We start from the raw sequence: 23648 nt of genomic DNA on the forward strand, positions 1-23648 counted from the left end.
ATCTTAAAAGAATTATATTATATTACAAGAATTCTGAAAAAAATTTTCTTCAGGACTAGTATGAGAATATCGTTACATGTGTATCTTCCATATCTTTTGATTAAAAACGTATAATGCAGTTACTTTGTTAGTGAGGAAGTCTGCCTCAATTTTGATCATTATTAAAAGACATGGTTCATGGGTCTGGAGGACCAATGCAAATCTGAGAAGTAATAACTTTAATTCTAATCAATATTTTTCTATAAATTTTTCTTGAATGTAAATTTAGATTTTTAAAAATATGACTGAATAAACGGTAATGACAAAAAATGGTCTATTGTGAAGTTATTAACGAAAAATTATTAAGCAAAGATAAAGATTTGTAAAAAATTTATTTTTTAAATTACATTATATCTTTGCAACAAAAACTTTTAAAAACTTTATAATACCGTATTTTAAAGCTAAAGAGTGATACTTCTAAAAAAAAATTATGGCATTGTCATTTTTTTTAAATTATAATTAAGTAACAGGGAGAATATGATGACAATTATAACAAAAAACTTGACTTCTGTGTCATTTAAATTCTAGTTGAGTTCTGAGGCTGGTCAACGTAGCGATCAATAGTGAATCTCTCCCTTTAGCCCGAACATTTTTTCTCATTTCCTCTTCATACAGCAATTAAACATCAACATTTCATATGGATCTTCCAGACCTATGTGCAGTGTTTTTAGGGTTAAACAAAATGTTTTTAAATAAATTGATAAATTTTTAAAACAATTCATCAATATAATCACAAAGAAATAGTTATGTATGTGGAAGCATTTTATACAAGATGATTATTAATGAATATTCCCACTTTTTACCATAAGAGCACGCATTTATAATTTCTAATATAATAATATGTTAGAAATACGTATCCGTCAGTAAATCATACTCCTATAATAAAAAGTGGGGACACTCATTAATAATCACTCTATATAAGTTAGGTTATGTATCAAAAGTAGAAATATTCATTTTTAAACTTGAAATGCACTGCTTTGAGCTTTTGCTCTAGTAATCGGCCAATCGCTGAAGACAAAAGAAACAAAAAAAGTTTGAAGAGGGAGAAATTATATAAGTGTAATTCTACTCGTCGAAACATCTATTATTGCTTTTTAATGCTGTACAAGTTTCTATTTCATCCATTGAAATAATTAAAAAAATAAAATAAAATAAGAGATTGAAATATAAAGAATCAAGGGACAACGCTGGTTTAAAAGCAAAGACGTGATAAAAAAAAACAAGCACATTCTAGATCGATATTAAAACGAAGTGAAACGGAGCAAGAAAATTCAAGGCTTTCTTTCGGAGCTGGAAACACGTCTGGCTAATTGTTGGTGGATGGCGGCGTTGTTTTGATCCTTTGATGGCGGTACTGTACATTCCTCTTCTGCGATAGTTGTAGCTGCGTCTGTGTACAGTTTGCTACTGTCATGGCTTGGCGAAGCATCTCTGACTAATCCACGAAGAAACATCGCAACACATGGCCACGGAAATATCCTGTATTTTTTCAATTATGTAGTTTTATTTTTATGTAAACAATAAAATAATGATAAAATAACAACTTACCACTTTAAAGTAAGCAGAATTTGTAAGTAGCCCGGAATAATGGCGTATTTCTCGTTACACCTCATTGCCATTATTATTCTATCGGCTACAGCGTTTGGTCTTAGAGTTGGGACGTATCTAAAATTTGAATAAACTTTTTATAATAAGTTTGTATTGTGACCGAAGTACTTTGATTAACCTTTTGAGGCACTTTTATTCTAGTAAATATAATTTTGTGAAATTTGTTATTTGGAGGTTATTGGAGTCACTGAGTATGAATCCGATGTGAAAAATATAAAATTTAAAATGGCGGATCCAATATGGTAGACAAAATTTCCAAAATCAATTAAAATTTGAAACGTGTTACTCGAGAATTTTGGAGGCTGCTAATTAAAAATCAATGGTAGGTTCAATATGGCGGACGAAAATTTTAAAATTAACCAAATTTGCTTGAAACTAAAAATTACGTTTGCCATATTAGTTCACCATATTACATTTGGCATTTCAAATTTTGTATTTTTGACATCGGATTCGTATTTAGAGACTTCGAAAACACCAGAATAACAAGTTTCAAGCAAATTGGTTGATTTTGATAACTTTGCCCGCTATATTAGAGCCATCATTTTGAATTTTTGGATTTATAATCAGAGACCTTACAAACCCCCTAAATAGAAAGCTTCAAGCTTGCATCCAGTCAATTTTAATAATTTTGTTCGTCATATTGTATCCGCCATTTTGAATTTTAAATTTTTAACATGATTTGTAATCAGCGACTTCAAAAATCCCGAGATAGTGATTTTGAAATATGGGTTATTATGCAAAATTATATGCAAATGAATTTAATCTCTAAAATCGGCAATTTTTTAGTATATTTAATAATAACAATTTTTGTTTATTCAAAATATGATTCTAAAACTTATTTTATTAGTTAGAGGACTTTTAGCAATCCTGTAATATCAAACATACTAAAGGAATATATGAAACAACTGATTTCTTGATAAAATAAGCTTGGTTGGAAGGTGTAGCTCTCCGAGCTATACCGTGATGCAAAGAATTAAATATTCTAAAAATTTTCTAAAAGTTTTTATAATATGATTTCATGATAAGAGAAAAGTGAACGCAGTAGCAACAAATTTATACAGGATTCCAGAAAAAAATGTATAACGGAAACAAAGGCTCTAGCCGAATAAAAAAGGTTGAAATCCTCCTCAATGGATTTGTCTGAAATTTGACTAATCTTTTTGTCATTTAAAAAAAACTAAGTTTTCTAAATTTTCAAATTCCGAGCTTCTTCTTATCGTCTATACTTTGAAAAAAAAAAAAAAATGTTTTTTAATAAATATTTTTTTTTCTGCGAGTTTCTAAAAAATTGATTTAAAATTTTAACTGGTATTAGATATGATTGAAACATATTAGATATGATTGAACACATAATAACAAATTTTAGTTTCCCATTTTGATAGAAAATACTATTTTTACAAGCCGAAAAAATATTTCAAATTGTAATATCTTGTCTCTCACAAGACTTGCTACCTCTATACTTTAATCATAGTTGCATTTTCATGAAAACTACCTTCTTGACTTTTTTAGAATTTTTGTTCTATGACAACACTTTTAAATACCCCAAAAACCTCTTTTTTCATCTTTTCTGGATTATTTTTCCTGGTTGCTTTCGCTTGTAAAGACCATTTCGTGACTGCATCTGATAAATTTTCTATTCTCCCTTGGAACAGAGATCATTATCAAGCATCATTAACAAATATCTTAGAGAATATCACGTTTCTGATTTAAAACATATCACGTTTTTGCTTGTTTTTGTCATTTTCGTGTATTTAAAACGCGATTTTTTAAATTTATGTCCGGATAGATTCGTTACTTCTCGAGCTGGGTATACATTTAGTGAACGAACACCGAACAAACAGCGAACGCGGACGTTTGTTTTTATCATTCGTTAGATATATACGCCAAAACAAATGCTAATAGAACATTCGATTCGCATTCGGATCCATTCCCTCATGAGGCGGTACATCAAAGAAAATTTGTGCGCAATATGAACGCGTACGTGCACGGGTGCTTGTTGTTTGCTACTGTTTGCTGTTCACTGTCGTTGTCATTGTCGTTGTCGCTGTCATTCATAACCACATACTTTAGCCACAATTCTTGAAATTGATTGCTTAAATACTTTGAAAAGATACATTAAACTTGTTTAAGAATCTTTTGTTGCAAGAAAACGAAGAGTAACTACTAATCTTTCTTGGGTAGGAATTGATGAAGGGAACACTGTATCTTAGAGAACCTCTAGGAGAGAGAATCGCCAAGGGGAGATTACAAGACCGATTCTGTGATTGGCTGGCGGAAATGTGCAGATTTTGCATTGCGACGTCAATGCGTTCGGCACAGGCTTCGTCGCACGGACTTAGGAATAGGACGGTGCACAACTTACAGGGCGAGGCACGTTTGGGGGGGGGGGGGGGCGCCATGTTGGTTTTATAGATTGCACACATTAAAACATGTACAGTGTATGTGTGAAATAAACAGTACAGAATAATAAAGTTTAAAATTTTGTTAAACTTTTACATTGAATTTTTCTTTAATTATTTAATAACATATAATACATTTACCAATGTAATAAGTATTCTATATTAAATAATATTTTATATATAAAAACAAACTAAAAAATAAACTCTGAAAAAAAAACTATAATTTAAAATAATTTTTTTCTTTTTTGTTTTAAATAAATAAAGTATCAACAAACACATACATAAATAGTATCAACAAAGAAAATATTTTTTTTAATTAATAAAAATAAAATATTACGTATTAATAATTGTTTCGGATTAAATATATTTTCCCGCTCCGTCTCCAATACAAACGAGAGAACGCCGAATCTCGTTTACCTCGCGAAAATATTACCATGGATCATTCGCATGACCCGTGATCTTTTCCCCCTGCCATCGAAGGCAAGAGTTTCAGGGTTCGCGCTCTGCCGAGACGGAGCATCGCAAGATTCGCCGACGAGCTTCCGATTGTTCGCATCGCTACCTTTAATCTTACACTCAGTTATATTGTTCTCGTTAAGTAATTACGACAGTGCGAAGATATCTCACAAACAATTGAATACGAATTGTAAGACGAGCCGAAGAATTACTCGAGCGTCCTCGTCTAGGGTCGCGGAGAGGAACGAGCGCGCGTTAATATAACAATTAATGTAACGAAGCGATCTCGCGCCGCGAGTGAAACGCAAAGAAGTACGCGCTCACACGTGATCTGTGCATGTAATCCGCACGTCCAGCATACCGGGTGTTCTCTGCAGGTACGTTTATTGAAATATAAAAGTTTAAAGTGCACTCTCAGATTACGACGTTATTTCCACGTCCTGAAACCCGATCCTCCTAACAGCGATCCCGTGACTCCATTCCATAATCACCCAACAATAATATTAATATAATTTTTTACCTGTGGAACCTAATTTTTATATTTTGTTCCAATACTTTCTGAAATTTATTTTTATATTTGTCTAAAGAATTTGTCATGAAATATCCTGGTACTAAGCATTTTACCATTTTTATTTTTAAAGAGTGAATTAACGTTGATGAATAAGACGAATGAGTTCGAGTATCTAACCTAACTTTATAGCTGTCACACTAACACAGCGCAAACGGGATGTCACTGACACATATATCTATGTATGAGTTTTTTGAAACCAATATGGCGGAGAACGATTCCTCCTGCATGCCTGAGAGAACACCCCTCTTGCCTAAAGTAGGACTTTATGCTCCGTCCCTCTATCCCTAAGTTTGTGCTTCGTCGCGAGAAACCATCGGTGATTCCACGTGATGTGTGCGGGCCAATGCATGGACGTAGCAATGAAAAATCTGCATATTTCCGCCAGCCAATCACAGAGTCGGTCACGTGATCCCCCTTAGCGATTCTCTCCCCTAGAGGTTCTCTGTATCCTGTTTAGAAATTTTATCCAATTGTGTTTAATAATAGTTCAAAATCTTCTGCAAACATTCTGCAGACATTTAAACTGTCCTATATAGTTTACTTTTAAATCGCTTAGTAAGTTGCTTCCTCTATACTGTAAACGACGTAATATAATTGTGTCATCTATCACCTTCTTTTCTTTTTTCTTTTAAGTCTTTCCAAATTATGTGCCATTATGATGTACCATGCACCTGCTATAATTGCGTTGTCAGACAGTGTTTGAATGACAAGTCTTCTAATCTTTTAGTTATTTTATCTGAAGTATAAAAAAAAATATATGCGTATAAATACACACACACACACACGCGCACACGCACACGCACACACACACGCACACGCACACGCACACGCACACGCACACGCACACGCACACGCACACGCACACGCACACGCACACGCACACGCAAACGCACACGCAAACGCACACGCACACGCACACACACACACACACACATTTATATTTGTTATTTATCTTTATATATCTTTGGAAAGATATATGTTTTTTAGAATAATATTCCTCTAGAAAATTTTTTTTAATATTTAAAACATTTGATCAGTTCGACGTATTTATTATACTACATGTAAGTATCATGAAATATCATGTACCTTGATTCAACATCATCAAACATGCCAGTACTGCGGATGAAATAAGGACAAACGACTGTTGTTTTGATATCGTATCCTTCGTACTAGAACAGAAGGGAATAGAAGTTAGTTTATCAATTAATAATATATATATACATATACAAACAAATATACAATATACAGAAAAATTGTACATATATTATTATATTATTATTATATTATACATATATTTACAGAATGTTTCAAAAAATGGAAGTTACTTGGCAGGTGATTGGAGATAAAAAGAAGAAAGAAAGTTAATAATATAAAGTAACCATCTTTGTCAAGAGATACTACACTGAAAAAATTGTAGTGGTTGCAACTATAAGAGAACAATTAAACAAATTGTGTTAATAGAATTATAATATATAATTAAGTAAACTATGTTATTATTATTGCAACTAAATTAATGGTTAAGAGGACTAATAAACAATAGTTGCAATATACTATAGGCACAGTATAAGAAAGAACAGTAGGTCGACTCGGTGTCGGCACCTTTGATACGATGACTACAAAATCGCTGGTTGTGCTTGGATCCAATAGCGTTTGCGAGCGCAGTGGTTTAACTTAACCTGAGTCGGGTTAATGACGCCATATGCTAGAATTGTCCAATCAGAACTTAATCATCATATTGCTGGTTGTGCGATTCGATCATGCGCGAAGGACAACTTTCGCCGTGCTTTATGACGGAGTCGACCTACTGTTCTTTCTTATACTGTGCTATAAGGGAGACCGAGGCTATTCACCGGAACACTTTTTTTCTTTTGCGTCTCCTGTGTTTTGTATTCATTAAAAAAAAGTTGAATGGATTGAAAGCTGAACCTTTTCCTTCACAATGCCCGAAAAACGGAATGCCATATAGAAGACGGAAATGTATTTGCTTTGAACTATATATAAAAATGTCAACCATTGCTAAGTGTTTCAAATAACCTCGAACCCAGGGTAATTTGAAGCTAGTCCGGGAATAATCTGAAATTTATGTTTTAAGATAAAAAAAAATGTAAAAAAGCTATTGTTAATACTTTGTCTTATTCAGAAAAGTATATAGCATTATGAAGAAATGTTACACACAATAAAAGAATACAAACGCATAATAGAGAATTTTATTGCTTTATCGTTTTTGGAACAAGTCAGGGACTATTCATATTTTGTGTAATTACATCTGTTGAGTATTAAATTATGTATTTTGCTACATGAACGCCAATATGAAAGAAAAAAATTGTCCGAACGACGATTCGACGTTTGGTATTTCGAATAGCTTCGACGTCAACTGTGTGCATTATTGCGTATAATCTACAAAAATAAACATTACATAGCAAAAACTAAACACGAAATGTTTCAAATACATTCAACTGGACATGATACATTCAAAGTTTTCAAAAAGAATCTTATATATTATTACTTACTTAAATTTCGAAGAAATATTGACTGTCAGAAATTACTTCAACTGTCGCAAAACACATTTTTCACTGCTACTTCAATATGACGCCGTTGCCAACGAAACATTGTTAGCATCGTCGTTACATTAGGACGTGTTTACAGCATTTAAAATAAATTTTTAACGAGTACCCATAAAAAGATGTTTCCATTTTTTGAATTGCCCGTTTTTTGAATAGCCCTGGTGTCCACTATAATATAGTAATTATAACTACTTTTATTGATTCTCTTAACCATTAACTTAGTTGTAATAACTACAATATAGTACGCTTAATTATATATTATAATTCTATTAACAAAATTTGTGGTTGTTCCCTTATAATTGTCACCACTACAATTTTTTCTCTTAGTGTAAGGAGACTGTATCTCCATTAGCTGCATCTTGGGTAGTGCTAAGATACTTTTATTTTACATCAATTATAAATCTTATAGGAATTGTTTCTTCTATCAATTTTAATAAAAAAATTCAAAAACGAAGCAATTTCAAATATCAATATAAAAATAGCAATAACACAAAAACAATGCATTTTTGGGCCAAAAACAAACTTTCTTTTGTTTTTAAATTTTCAATTATTTTTCAACTGATTAACATTTATATTCGAAACATTCTGAATATCAAAATATGAAATATCTCGTAAAATATTAATTTCTTATAATTTTGTTTCAATATTTTTGTTATATATGCAGAATGATATTAGATAAGGTAAATTATATTAAAAAACTTTTTGTGGTATTATCTTGAAAACATAATGATATTTATATTTAAAATATCTTCTTCTAACATAAAAAATAATTAAAATAATTAAAATATTATATTAATCTGTGATCCACTCAATAATTAGCTTGTCAAATAAATTGTAGTTACTTCAAGTTCCATTCGAAGAGCTTCGTCGAATCCCATTGCTGCAAACTTGGACGCACAATAGTCTACCAATTTCGGAATTCCGCATTGACCGGCTAAACTGGCCACGCTCACAATGTGCCCCTTATTGCTCTCCAACATAATTGGAAGGAAAGCTTTTACAGTCTAAAAGAGAATAGCGTCAAAACATTAGAGTTGGGTAAGTTAGTATATTTTTTTAAGTAAATTAAGTGACAAAGTTAATGACTTTGTAACGATGCGCCCTCGCATCATTCCCCTTGGGGCCACGAATCGCCCCTCTGTCCGGCCGAACACCCGCCGGACAGGCAAACAGGCGCTATGCGCTGATAAACGTTTCGTACACGCGTGCTCGAATGGCCTAACGAATGTGCCGTTAATCATACAAACTTCGCGCGCACGCGTATTGAGCCGTACGTTCCTGGCGTTGGAGCAACAAAGAGGCGTACGCGCGAGCGAGAGCGCAATAATGGACCGAGCTCGGAGCAGCGGAGATGTTGTATTCCGAGGAGAATTAAACTCCACCCGAGCATCCCCGACTCTCCGAGATCAGGGTATAAAAGGCGGGCGATCTTGAGAAGAGAGCGACTCTTCCCCGGTCCAGCTTCCGAGCCAAACCAAGAAAATCCGCGTGGTAGAGCAAGTTCTGTTACCGCTGAGAGCTCTCAGTGATTTCCGATCCTGCTTTCCCGATATTCGAGGAATCCGAGCGGTAGAGCGAGAAATCTCGACGATTCCGCGGAATTCTTTTCCGCCTCAGAGTCCGCGGTGACAACTGCCACCCAGGGGGCAAAGTGATCTTTGCCTCCATCGAGAGATCTCGAGGCAGCCGACACCGGCGCGCGAACGAGGATTCTCTACTAAGGAAATCCCGAAAAACACCTGTCGCAAGACCGAATTCCAAGAACACCGACGTGCCGTCTGAACAGCGTCCCAACCCGCGCGCGCCATGGGCCACCAACCGCAAAAGGTAAACATCGCGAAGAATACGCGTCGTAACCGAGCGGGTACGATAAAGACAACGCTACCGCGCCGTTTCCTCGCACCGACCGCGAGCCGAGAAAAAAATAAAAAGCATTGTAAATAGCCACTGCCGTTCTTGTACATACCGCGTTTCTCTATTTCTATATCATAAACTTGTATGTACCATTTTTGTTTCTCTTACAATAAATTTACAATTTTCTCTACGCACTCCCGATTTAATTTACCCGGCAATCTCTCTTTGAGCCCTGGCTTCCTCTGAGCTCATCCGTGCTCGGAAAAACACAGGTTGTTACAACTTAAACAAAATGTTTTCAGATGGAGTTTTAGTCGTTAAAACGAATTTGGCGCAAAATTAGCCTATCATGTCAATTTTCCAAGATAATTATTTATTCAATTTCATAATTTATAATACATAATTTCATATTTATAATATATATTTATAATATGCTTGTTTATGACTGGGTTACTTTTTCAAGAGATACGCTCCTAAAGCGTTGTTGGCGAGCGTGAGCCGACTTGAGACTGTACTGTAGAGAGAAGATGGCGGAGACGAGAAGACACAAGAACGATCGTGTGCGAATAAATTGTTGAAACCCAAAAAATATTGAACTTTCTCGTAACCCCAATAAGCAAATCAACTAACAAAATGGCGCCCGAACAGGGACTCGTGTGAAATTACGAGTTATTTCAAGAAAATGAGTATAAAGGATAATTATATCTCACAAGCAAGCCATGTGTACCTCAGCATCGTGGAAAGTTGTCGCCAGGCTAACAAAAGACGAGTGATTGTTACAAGAAGCATTCGTCGGTGTGTCGAAGCAGGGTTCGCACACACGTAAGCAGCGTCACACGTACGCATAGTTCCACGTTCGTCGGTGTGTCGAGGAAGGTTCGCACATACGCAAGCAGCGTCACACGTACGCATTGTTCCACGCATTCGTCGGTGTGTCGAAACAAGGCTCGTACACACAAGCAGCGTAACACGTACGCAACGATCCCACATACTCAATCGGTGTGTCGAGGCAAAGCCCGTGCGCATGCAAGCGTTGTTCAACCATAGCAGTACGAAGAAGATTGCGCAGAGACACGCTCTCGCATTAACCTCAACAAGCGTCAAGGCGGCGCTTTCGCATCAAAGCAGGACTCTAGAAGCAGACAGGACCAACGGCGCGAGCGGATTTCGACGAGAGATTACGGCCAGCTGCTGGACGGACGACGGAAAGAGCTGTAGAGATATACAGGTTAGTGAGTTCCCTTCCTTATTCTTTCGAACATTCCTATATTCAATTTAATTATTAAAATGGCCAGTGTAAAAGCATTAAACTTGAAACGCGGTCAAATGAAGGCACAACTGACGAAGTTTGGCTCATTTTTGGAATCAAAGGTCGCGAATGATGCAGTAAAATTAGAGCTTAGATTATCTAAGATCAAAAATCTATGGAATAAATTTGCGGAAGTCCAAGAATCGATAGAGTTTCTTAACATAAACGAGGAAGGCAACATTGTAGATGTAGATACTGTTAACAAGAATGAAGAAAAACGTTCTACATTCGAAGATAGTTACATGGATTTAGAGGCGCGGGCAATCGTGAAGCTCAGAGCAATAACAAATGTAATAGTAAATAGAGAAAATCGACCGCAAAATGTTGACGGGTTAGCTAGTCGTGAACAAAAATTGAGTGTAAAGTTACCAACTTTAAGTTTTCCAGTTTTTGAAGGACAGTACAAACAGTGGCTCTTATTTAAGGATTTGTTTACATCGATCATTCATACTAATAGAAATTTATCGGACATTCAAAGGTTTCAATATCTGCGTAGTTTTTTTAAAGGTGAGGCACTTCAAGTTCTCAGTTCATTAAATATATTAGCAGAAAACTACACATTAAGATGAGAGCTTTATGTAAACGCAATGAGAATAGAAAACTAATTAGTAATACGCATATAAAGCAATTTCTCGAGTTTCCGGCGGTTACAAAGGAAAACGTAGGTAGTTTGTGAAATTTTACAGACCATGTTCGCACAAACACGCAAGCATTGCAAGCATTAGGGGAGCCCATTGACCAATGGGACACGATCTTAATTTATTTAATTTCGTCGAAACTAGATTTTAGAACCAGACGTGATTGGGAGCTAAAGTTAATGAGAAGGAACAAGATGATAAGCTAACATTAAACGAACTGTTAGATTTTTTAAGTGAAAGGTGCAGCACGCTGGAGATGATTGATAAAGGGAAACAAAAACGAGAAACGACCACAAAGGTTAATATTAAGAATATTAAGACGGAGAAGAAGGTAGCTCTTGCAGCAATCAGCGCGGGAACATGTGAGTATTGCAAAGGAGAACATTTTATTTATAGATGTGACAATTTCATTAAGTTGTCTACTATGCAGAGAAAAGAAGCTGTCAAAAAGAAAGGTTTATGTCTAAACTGTCTTAAAAAGGGTCATTTAGTAAAGGATTGCCAGTCGATACGATGCAGAAAATGTGCATGATTGCACAACACTCTTTTGCATCATGAAGCTGAATCAAAAGAAACGACTAATCAAGGAGGTAAATCAGACACCACGGAAGAAGCTAAAGCAGTTGGGCTCTATTGTTCTTGTGTAAGAAACACTGAGGTAAATGAAGACATGCAGGAGTCAAAACAAGCAGAACCAAAATCTTCGGAAGATAGCGGTACGTTGAGGGTCGCATATTGTACAAGGAAACAAACAAGTCATGTGCTTCTATCAACGGCAAGTCTATGTTTTTGATACATTCGGTAATTAAAGAAAATGTAGAATTTTGTTAGACCCCAGGTCACAATTGAATTTAGTTACGATTGATTTAGTTAAGAAGCTTCAGCTGCCAACAAACAGAGAGAACGCACCTTTATCTGGCGTTAACCAAATAAGAACGAGTGTTCAGCAATCTACACAAGTCAAAATAAAATCAATGTATAACAACTTTAATGCTGTCTTAGATTGTTCAGTATTACCAGCAATTACAGAAAGATTACCACAAGTGAAGATTGGAGCTACCTTTGATTTACCAACAGATTCACATTTAACCGATCCTGAATATGGGACTCCAGGAGAAATAGACTTGTTAATTGGAGCAGGTCTATTTTGGCCCCTTATAAGAGGAGGGCAGATTAGACAAAAAAAGAGCCAGCCAGCATTGATCAAAACACCGTTAGGTTGGATTCTGGGTGGAGAAATCACAAGTCCACCGGAACAAACAACATAATGAGTTTGTCACTTGGTAACGAAAATGGAACTGCAGCAACAATTAGAGCGGTTTTGGAAACAAGAAGGTATAGTAGACGTACATTGCGTCACAAAACTTGAGGAAGATTGCGAAAGGTATTTTGTCAACACAGTAGAAAGGCAAGCTGACGGAAGATTTATAGTGAGGTTGCCTAAAAATACACTCTTGTTGGGAGATCCAAGAGAACAGGCCCTTCGAAGATTATACTCAATAGAACGGATGAAAAGACAGCCGCAGTTGCAACAAGATTATTGTGCATTCACCTGGACGTTAACCTAGGACACATGCCACTCAAGAAATTGGAAGATACAAATGAACAATCGGAGACATATTTCTTACCACATAAAGCTGTGATTTGCTCTGATCACGTCACTACAAAGATAAGAATTGTTTTTGATGCGTCGGCAAAGACCTCCACAAGAGCATCTCTTAATGATAGACTCTTAGTCCAAATTTGCAAAAGGAATTATTAGACATTCTAATAAGATTTCCTACATACAAATTCGTGCTTACAGCCGATATAGCCATAATGTTTAGGCAGGTCTTGGTTAATGAAAAAGATCGAAGTCTACAGCAGATTCTATGGAGAACCGACGTGCACTCGCCAGCGCAGACTTATGTGCTAAACACACTTACGTACAGCACTACTTGTGCCCCATACTTGGCGATGCGCTGTCTAAAGCAATTGGCAATTAAAGGAGCGGAAGATTTACCGGCAGCAGCCAAAGTTCTGAGAAGAGATTTTTACATGGACGATTGCATCACAGGAGCAAATAGTATTAAGGATGCAATCGAATTGCAGTGACAATTAGATCAACTTCTAGCTAGAGGACAGTTCACGCTAAGGAAGTAGCAAGCTAACAATTCAAAGATTCTCGAGCGCTTGGCAGAAGAAGCAAAAACAGACGATATGTTGATTCTTAACAAAGAGGATACGCAAAAAAACACTGGGATTACTGTGGAATTCCAAAGAAGACACACTACATGGCAAAAACATCATATGATCAGAAGATTACGAAGCGAAGTATTTTATCTATTAGGAATACAAATTGAAAACCGCCGTTTTCCAGTAGATGGCGCCAGCGGTAAATGCTGGCGCCAAACGTTAGATCAAAAATTTTAAATGTAAGGTTGGGTATCTGGCAACAATTCCTTATCATTGCAATTGTGAATTTTTATCGGCGTTATATATTTTTTTGTGATCGAAAATGTCGAAATTTGTGCCCAATAAGCAGTCATTTGCGGGAAGTGTTGCTTTTTGCCTTCAATTCGAAAAAATCTGCGGCTGAGGCGCGTCGAATGATTGTAAAAACTTATGGTGAGGCTTCCATTAGTGAAAGAACGTGTCGAGAATGGTTCCAACGCTTCAAAAGTGGTGATTTCGGCGTAGAAGACAAGGAGCGTCCCGGACAGGTGAAAAAGTTTGAAAACGCACAATTGAAAACATTACTGAAGGAAGATTCATCTCAAACGCAACAGGAGCTTGCACATTCATTGGGCGTGACTCAACAAGCTATTTCACATCGTTTGAAAACCATGGGAATGATCCAAAAGCATGGACACTGGGTGCCATACGAATTAAAGCCGAGAGACGTCGAACGGCGTTTTTTCGCGTGCGAACAGCTGCTCCAACGGCAAAAACGGAAGGGTTTTCTGTATCGCATTGTAACCGGTGATGAAAAGTGGATCCATTATGATAATCCAAAGCGAAAAAAATCGTGGGGCTACCGCGGCCATGCATCAACATCGACGGCCAAGCCAAACATCCATGGTTCGAAGCTCATGTATTTGGTGGGACCAGCTCGGCGTGATTTATTATGAGCTGTTGCAACCGGGTGAAACCATCACAGGAGCTCGCTACCGAACACAACTAATGTGTTTGAGCCGCGCATTGTAGGAAAAACGGCCACAATACGAGCAAAGACACGAAAAAGTGATGTTGCTGCACGACAACGCTCGGCCACATGTTGCTCAGGTCGTTAAAACCTATCTGGAAACATTGAAATGGGACGTCTTACCTCATCCGCCGTATTCTCCTGACATCGCCCCTTCAGATTACCACTTGTTCCGATCAATGGCGCATGGCCTGGCTGAGCAGCACTTCCATTATTACGAAAAGGCCAAAAACTGGGTCGATTCGTGGATCGCCGCAAAAGACGAGCAGTTTTTTCGACGCGGGGTTCATATGCTGCCCGAAAGGTGGGAGAAAGTAGTGGCCAGCGATGGACAATACTTTCAAGAATAAATATGTAACCATTTTTCAACAATCAATCCTCAAATTTTGACAAAAAACGGCGGTTTTCAATTTGTACTCCTAATAGAATTTTGCAAATTTTTGACCCCTTGGGATTTATAGGACCCATATTAATTAATGCAAAGATAATAATGCAGAGACTATGGAAATTGTATTTAGACTGGAACAAGTCTACCCATGGAATTACCTTCTATGTGGAAAACCTATTATGATTCGCTAGACAAGGTTAACAACATAAGTATTTCTAGGAATGTTAACCCAAGAAACAAGACTGAAAAGATAGATATAGCAGGATTTGGAGATGCTTCCGAAAAGGCATATGGCGTATGTTTATATGCGATTAACATCAACAAGGAAGGAAAGGCTACTTCCAGCCTAATCTGCTCGAAATCAAGAGTAGCCACTTTAAAGATTATTTTCTTACCCAGATTAGAGCTTTGCGCGGCATTGTTGCTAGCAGAGCTAATTTGGATCTTAAAAAGCGCTTGTCAAGAGAGAGTCAACAATATTTATCTATGGAGCAACTCAACAATAGTACTAGATTGGATCAGAACTCCTTCCAACCAATTAAAGACGCTTGTGGCTAATCAAATTGCGAAGATACAACGATTGACATCAGAAACTACTTGGCATCACGTACCATCTATAGATGATCCTGCAGATATGCTGTCCAGAGGTATGCCTCCACATCTGTTGATTGACAAAAAACTCTGGTGGGAAGGACCACAATGGCTTGCAAGAAAAGAAGATTGCCCAAAGCAGCCAGTCAATTATGCAACAGATACATCGGAAAGAAAAGCTAAGCTGGTGATGACGATATCGTTTACACCGCCATCAATATTATTGAAATTTTCATCATACAACAAATTACGCAATGTGATAGCCTTTTGCTTCAGGTTTATCAACTTGTTAAAAAAAAGGGGAAGCAAAGGACCGTTGCAAGTCGAAGAATTACGCCAAGCCGAAACCTCAATTGCATGGATGACACAGAGAGAAATATTTCCAAATGAAATCAAGAAACTAGAGTTGGAATTGCCTATCAAAGGAGATAGTAAGCTTGTAAAATTGAATCCATTTCTAAACAAGCAAGGACTTATCCGCGTTGGAGGACGTCTGCGAAACGCAGACATTCTAGAAGAACAAAAGCATCCAATAGTTTTGCCAGACGAACACCACGTAACCACATTAGTTTTAAGAAACAAGCACATTAGACTGTTGCACTGTGGGCCAGAGCAGTTGTTAAGTTCAGTTTGCCAAAGATATTGGCCGATAGCTGGTCGTAGGGAAGCCAAAAAGGTAACACGTAGCTGTGTTCGGTGTTTCTATTATGAGCCTCGTACACCGAAATTAAAGATGGCAGATTTACCTGCAGCAAGAGTCCGTGAAGAGTCAAGAGCGTTTGTTATATCTGGTGTTGACTACGCTAGATCATTTCAACTCAGAAAAAGTCGAAGACGTGGGAGAGTTCATGTCTCAAAAGCATACGTAGCGGTGTTCGTCTGCTTTCATACAAAGGCAGTACATTTGGAACTCGTTACAGATCTAACCTCGGAAGCGTTTATAGCAACATTAAGGCGGTTCATCGCTAGAAGAGGCATGTGCTTGCAATTGCATTCAGATATTGCGACGAACTTTGTCGGAGCAACAAGAGAATTACGCAAAATCTACGAATTTTTTGCAAAAGAAGAAAGGGTAATAGCTACAGCTCTAGCAGAACAGAAATTACAATGGAAATGTATACCACCTAGAGCGCCTCACTTCGGAGGATTATGAGAGGCGACTGTGAAAGCAATGAAACGTCATCTGCTTACTGTATCTCGCGCGTTGTTACTGACATTTGAAGAGTATTATACTTTGTTGGTAGAGATAGAAGCCGTGTTGAATTCAAGGCCCTTAATTCCTATTTCCTCTGACCCAAAGGATTTATCCGCTTTAACACCTTCACATTTCCTTATTGGGAACTCACAAGTAGAGTCTGTCCAAAAAAGCTATCTCGATGTACCTGATAATCATTTGTCACGTTGACAGCATCTACAGAAAGTTCGTCAACATTTTTGGTGACGTTGGAGTCGCGAGTATTTGCAGACTCTACAAGTTCGCAGCAAATGGTTCGCTGGGAAAGCGAATATAGAGCCTGGTACCATGGTACTAGTCATGGAGGACAACTTGCCACCATTACAATGGATGCTTGGAAGAGTGAGTGAGACCTTTCCCAGCAGCGACGGAATAGTACGCGTTGCATCTGTAAAGACCAGTGAAGGAGAGTTCAAAAGACCTATAAAAAAGTTGTGTCCTCTACCGATAGACAATTAGGACATTATTTCCAAAGTTATTGCTTAGAAATTAATGATGTACAACGTTTGCACGCCCAAAATATTGTAATCAGTTTAGTTTTCAAATGTACGTTCATTATGTTCTTTATAATTATGAAAAATGTTTCTTTATGTTATGTTCACATATAGGTATGCTAATGTTATTTGAGATATGTTCATTTGTGACTTTAAATGTTTCTTTAAGCTAACGTAAAATAGTATGCATTGAAAGATATTCTTTCAAGAGGGGCAGTATGTTTATGACTGGGTTACTTTTTCAAGAGATATGCTCCTGAAGCGTTGTTGGCGAGCGTGCGCCAACTTGAGACTGTACTGTAGAGAGAAGATGGCGGAGACGAGAAGACACAAGGACGATCGTGTGCGAATAAATTGTTGAAACTCAAAAAATATTGAATTTTTTCGTAACCCCAGTAAGCAAATCAACTAACAATGCTAATTATGTATATGAAAAAGTCGTACCATAGTAAATAAAAATATATAGGTAAAAGATAGTACTTTAAAGTGGCGTAAATAAAATTAAAAAAAAAAAATTATTTTAGTTGAACATAATAGTATTAAATTACAATTATTAATTTCTTTATTTCATACATTTAATCAACTACAATAGATATTCAAATTAAAATTTTTTTTAATATTAGCCTTATGGTCATTTTACATGACAAGCGTCAAACATTGAGCTAATGCGCAAGAAATTGAACACTTACCTTATAGAATTAAGAAGCAGAAATCCGCAATTTTAGATTCCTGATTCGCAGGAATCGCGATATTTCCATTTTCCAAAAATAATTTAAAACCTCTTTATACGCATGGTACGTGTACCGGTTTGTGCGTTCGTGCGTTACGGAAGTGACTCCCTCCGATTTCGACGTGCCTTTAATATATTGTACAGATAAAAATAAGGAACGCGTATGTTTTTATACGTGCCCTAATGCACTTTTAAAGGTAAAACACCACTTTGGAGAAAATTGGTTTTTTTTTCTTTCGAAGCCTGTATCATCAAAATTATAAGAAATAGAGAAAAATGTTCTAATTGAAAGTTAAATGACTCGAAAAGTACTTTATAACAGTAATAAAAAAGTTTAAAAAAAAATTTTTTTCAATATTTTTTTTTACCACCTACTTACTTCTTTCAAAATTTTTATTTCTTTTTATAAGCAAAATAAAACTTATTTTATTACAAATTCAATGGTATATGACAAAGTTACAATCCGACCTTTCCATTTTCCAAAAATAATTAGAAACTGCTTCATAACGCATGATACCGCACGTTTGATATTACTTCACAATAAACCGGATTTATCTTATATAGCGTTGACTACGCGAAAGAGCACAAAGACAAATCAATATAATACAATAAATGTTGAAATAATAATTTTATAATAATAATAATGGTAACAATAAAATAACAGTGATTTTTTTTAAACCGCTAAAATTAGTTAAATTTTTTTGATAATATATCACAGTATGTACGGAAAACAAATTATGAATAAAAAAATTATTATTTATTCATAACTTGTTTTTAATTGCAAATATTTCGTTTGATTACTTCAAAATAAAATGACACCAAACTGAAGAATAACAACAATTACGGTGTTGTAAGACATTAATTTTTTTATGTACAAAATAATAAATATAATTAATATGTTAAACATTTATTTACTGACTTATATGATTTGACTAGAATTTGTTCTTTTCAGCATTTTACAGACAAGGAGACTTGGTTTACAGACAAGGAGACTGGTTTACAAAAAATTATTACTCGCACATTCCGTATTTTTACTATCTAATGCCAGCTCATTAATTAACAACAAAAGAACTAACATAAAACTAATTTAAAAATTAGTTAGAAATGTCACCTTTTATATTGCATTTATACAATTCAATTTATGTGTTTATTATATACAAAATTTTATTATTAGGAGTACAAATTGAAAACCGCCGTTTTCCAGTAGATGGCGCCAGCGGTAAATGCTGGCGCCAAACGTTAGATCAAAAATTTTAAATGTAAGGTTGGGCATCTGGCAACAATTCCTTATCATTGCAGTTGTGAATTTTTATCGGCGTTATATATTTTTTTGTGATCGAAAATGTCGAAATTTGTGCCCAACAAGCGTCATTTGCGGGAAGTTTTGCTTTTTGCCTTCAATTCGAAAAAATCTGCGGCTGAGGCGCGTCGAATGATTGTAAAAACTTATGGTGAGGCTTCTATTAGTGAAAGAACGTGTCGAGAATGGTTCCAACGCTTCAAAAGTGGTGATTTCAGCGTAGAAGACAAGGAGCGTCCCGGACAGGTGAAAAAGTTTGAAGACGCACAATTGGAAACATTACTGAATGAAGATTCATCTCAAACGCAACAGGAGCTTGCAGGTTCATTGGGCGTGACTCAACAAGCTATTTCACATCGTTTGAAAACCATGGGAATGATCCAAAAGCATGGACACTGGGTGCCATACGAATTAAAGCCGAGAGACGTCGAACGGCGTTTTATCGCGTGCGAACAGCTGCTCCAACGGAAAAAACGGAAGGGTTTTCTGCATCGTATTGTAACCGGCGATGAAAAGTGGATCCATTATGATAATTCAAAGCGAAAAAAATCGTGGGGCTACCGCGGCCATGCATCAACATCGATGGCCAAGCCAAACATCCATGGCTTGAAGCTCATGCTGTGTATTTGGTGGGACCAGCTCGGCGTGATTTATTATGAGCTGTTGCAACCGGGTGAAACCATCACAGGAGCTCGCTACCGAACACAACTAATACGTTTGAGCCGAGCATTGTAGGAAAAACGGCTACAATACGAGCAAAGACACGAAAAAGTGATGTTGCTGCACGACAACGCTCGGCCACATGTTGCTCAGGTCGTTAAAACGTATCTGGAAACATTGAAATGGGACGTCTTATCTCATCCGCCGTATTCTCCTGACATCGCTCCTTCAGATTACCACTTGTTCCGATCAATGGCGCATGGCCTGGCTGAGCAGCATTTCCATTATTACGAAAAGGCCAAAAACTGGGTCGATTCGTGGATCGCCGCAAAAGACGAGCAGTTTTTTCGACGCGGGATTCGTATGCTGCCCGAACGGTGGGAGAAAGTAGTGTCCTGCGATGGACAATACTTTCAAGAATAAATATGTAACCATTTTTCAACAATCAATCCTCAAATTTTGACAAAAAACGGCGGTTTTCAATTTGTACTCCTAATAGTATAGAAATATGCATAACAACGCCATTTGGCGCATGCACTTTAAATCATCTCTTATCTTGAAATTTAATTTTTACGTCTCGGCAGTACTGACTTTAATATGTATACATTTAAGTATTATGTATATGTCGCAACATAACTTTGTCATATACCATTAAATTTGTAATAAAATAAACTTTATTTTGCCTATAAAAAGAAATAAAAATTTTTAAAAAATAGGGAAGTTGTGAGGAAAAGTAATAAAAAAAATTTTTTTAAGTTTTTTTATCAGCGTTATAAATACTCTTATATATACTCTTTGAGCCATTTAACTTTCAATTAGAACATTTTTCTTTATTTCTTATAGTTTCGACAATACACGCTTTGAAAGAAAAAAATTAATTTACTTCAAAGGGGTGTTTCACCTTTATACGTGCATTAAAGCACGTATAAAGAAATACGTGTCCCTTATTTTTATCTGTACTACAACGTATTAAAAGCTCGTTTTAATCTGAGGCGGACACTTCCATTAGTTTCCTTGTCAGTAAATTTATTACTGTGCATGCTTTGACTTTGGACATTTCATACTCTTATGTTAATGCACTTTAAGATAGGTATAATAGTTGATTGTACTGTTGATATAACAGCCACTAAATAGTAGTGAAAGAGATGTCGTTCAAAAAGTAGCATCTGAGTCAGTGCTTTCTTTTTGTATTTTAATTAAAGAAAAATGCCAACAAGACTAAAGAAATGATTTGCTTGGCCTTAAATGAAAATGCTGTAACTTATAGTACATGTAAAAAGTGATTTTAAAAGTTTGGATGGCAATTTCAATCTCCAGGATAAAGAACGCTTTGGACAACCGAAGACAAGTTGAAGACGAAAAATTAAAACAACTTTTGGGAAAAAGTTCTTGTCAGACTTAATCAGAGCTTGCAAATATATTTGCAGTGAGCCAACAAGCGATTTCAAAATGTACGTAAGATTAGTAGGAAAAGCGGGCCGTTGAATTTTGCTTCATTATAATGAATAGCCGCATAAGGCAAAAACAACCTTGGAAGTCATCACCCGACTTGGGCTGGGAAATTCTTGAGAATCAATCAGATAATGTTGCAGTAAGTAGAAAAGATGATAATCCAATTACTGCAACATCACTTAATTGATTCTCACTTTAAATGTTTCGAAGAAATTGGCAAAAGCACCGACGAATTCATCAACTCAAAATTAACATTCTTCATTCAAAGCCGATTTCGCTTCAATAGTTATCCTACAGATAGCAGAAGTGTATAGAAAGTAACAAACTATATTGAAGATTGAAAAATTATTTGTTTTTTTTTGTAAATAAATGATATATTTTTTTAAACGGCCAAAAATTAATTGTGCACCTAATAAATATGGCCAAAAACGCTAAATTTTGTACAGTAATTTTTGCATTTGACATTAATATTCTCGGAAACCTGATGTGATAGGCCAATTTTACCGTCGGATTCGTTTCCAAAAGTCTATCAGAAAATACTTTGTTTATTCAAGTATTAATTTCCCCCTCAAGTAGGTTTATTTTTGTATAATTGTGTAATTATATACACAAATAAACTATCAATAACTACAAAATATTGATAAATAGTTGTGCAAAATTACATGTGAAAAACAATAATTTAATTTCAATAAGAGTTTAAACCACCTAGAATTAAATATTCACTCTAAATGTGTTAAAAACGGTATTGATGCGTTTTGCTCTATAAATACGTATTTAAATGCAGGAATGAATAATGTTTTTATGTTGTCATATTTATTACTATAAAGTTAATTTTCAATTATTAAAGTTATACTGCATTATGCTTTTTTTTGAACTAATTTTCTAACGTTTAAAAATTTATTAAGTATTAAAAAAATAGCATTCAGAGAAATAAAAAAATTTTATTGCAAAAAAAAAGTTAATAAGTTAAAGTTTATGTGTTTTAAAAATAATTTGTTAGGGACTAACTCATTTAAAATTAAGTTATCAATTAATCAGTTAATCAGTAATTAATAATTACTTTAATTCTTGTTGATTAATTATTTGGTGATTAAAAATCATTTGAGAAAAACGTTACTAACACATATATGCGTTTACTCGACAATAGCAAGCAACTGATTTTAGTAATAAATCCATTAATTGTTGTTGATTATTATTCGACGACTAAAAATGGTCAAAGAAACACGTTATACTATCACACAACTTGCGTGGTGATACTAGTTTATTAGAAGTGTGACTGCAGCTAACGATGCGCCGCTTTTGCCTATTTTGCCTTTCTATTTTGTGATAGGACCACTATTTCTTTTAATAATTAAAAAACTAAGTTTCGGGCAAAACTTTGGAAAAGAAAAAATTGTTTCAGATATAACGAATTTTAATAGAATTGAAACAGGGGTTAATGAAAGTCAAGACGCTGATGTTGGTGGTCATCCGAGTGAAATTGAAATTCTAAAAGGTGACCAACTAATAATATATAACACTACAATAACTAATGAGCTAAGAAGTTAAATAAAACTTATCATGCGAAGCAAGGAGCGGATACATATTAAACGCACAAGAACATGAAAAAATATAAAATTAACATTGAAAGTAAGGTGAATTCACAATCATGTAACAGCGTAAAGACGATACATCTCGCCTGTGTCACAATCAAGGCGATACTGCTCTCCGTTCGTAAGCAATGTCGGCGATGAGATCAAACAGTTGAAAATACATATACAAATATTAAGTCAAATTGTTATAATCTGTCGAGGATACAAGTGTAGACATGGTGTAAATATTCAGTGTCCGCTTATCTATTTAGCCCGTTGTTTTGGCACTTTATATGTAGCATTTTTTGCAGAAATCAGGCGCTTCTCCCAGAAAGGTTCTTTATCCAATATTATAACGTTATCCCAATCAAAGTCGTGGTCGCTATTTATCCTGTGTTCCGTAATAACCGAACCGGTGTTCGTATTCCATCTTATGTGGTTCTTGTGTTCGGAAATTCTCGTTTTAAGTTGTCTACGTGTTTGTTCCACATACGAAACGTCACAATTTTTACATGAAATTTTGTAAACCACGTTTTTTTGAGATAAGTCAAAGAGCCTGTTCTTATGTGCTTTAATTACTGTATTGTTTATTGAGACTAAAAAACG

The 23648-nt window shown here is 35.7% G+C and overlaps 1 protein-coding gene across 1 annotated transcript in view; it reads right to left on the minus strand.

Annotated features, from left to right (window-relative positions):
- Window positions 1-489: 489 nt before the first annotated feature.
- Window positions 490-23648, minus strand: part of LOC105196948 (short-chain dehydrogenase/reductase family 16C member 6) — an 85977-nt gene continuing 62818 nt past the window's right edge. The window contains exons 5-8 of the mRNA XM_039456389.1: window positions 8480-8641; window positions 6160-6242; window positions 1588-1704; window positions 490-1518 (exon numbers count right to left, since the gene is read on the minus strand). Of these exons, the coding sequence (XP_039312323.1) occupies window positions 1311-1518; window positions 1588-1704; window positions 6160-6242; window positions 8480-8641 (570 nt within the window). The 3' untranslated portion in view covers window positions 490-1310. The remainder of the gene's footprint in view (window positions 1519-1587; window positions 1705-6159; window positions 6243-8479; window positions 8642-23648) is intronic.

The sequence above is a fragment of the Solenopsis invicta genome, chromosome 13 (genome assembly GCF_016802725.1).
Source record: "Solenopsis invicta isolate M01_SB chromosome 13, UNIL_Sinv_3.0, whole genome shotgun sequence".
Taxonomy (NCBI): domain Eukaryota; kingdom Metazoa; phylum Arthropoda; class Insecta; order Hymenoptera; family Formicidae; genus Solenopsis; species Solenopsis invicta.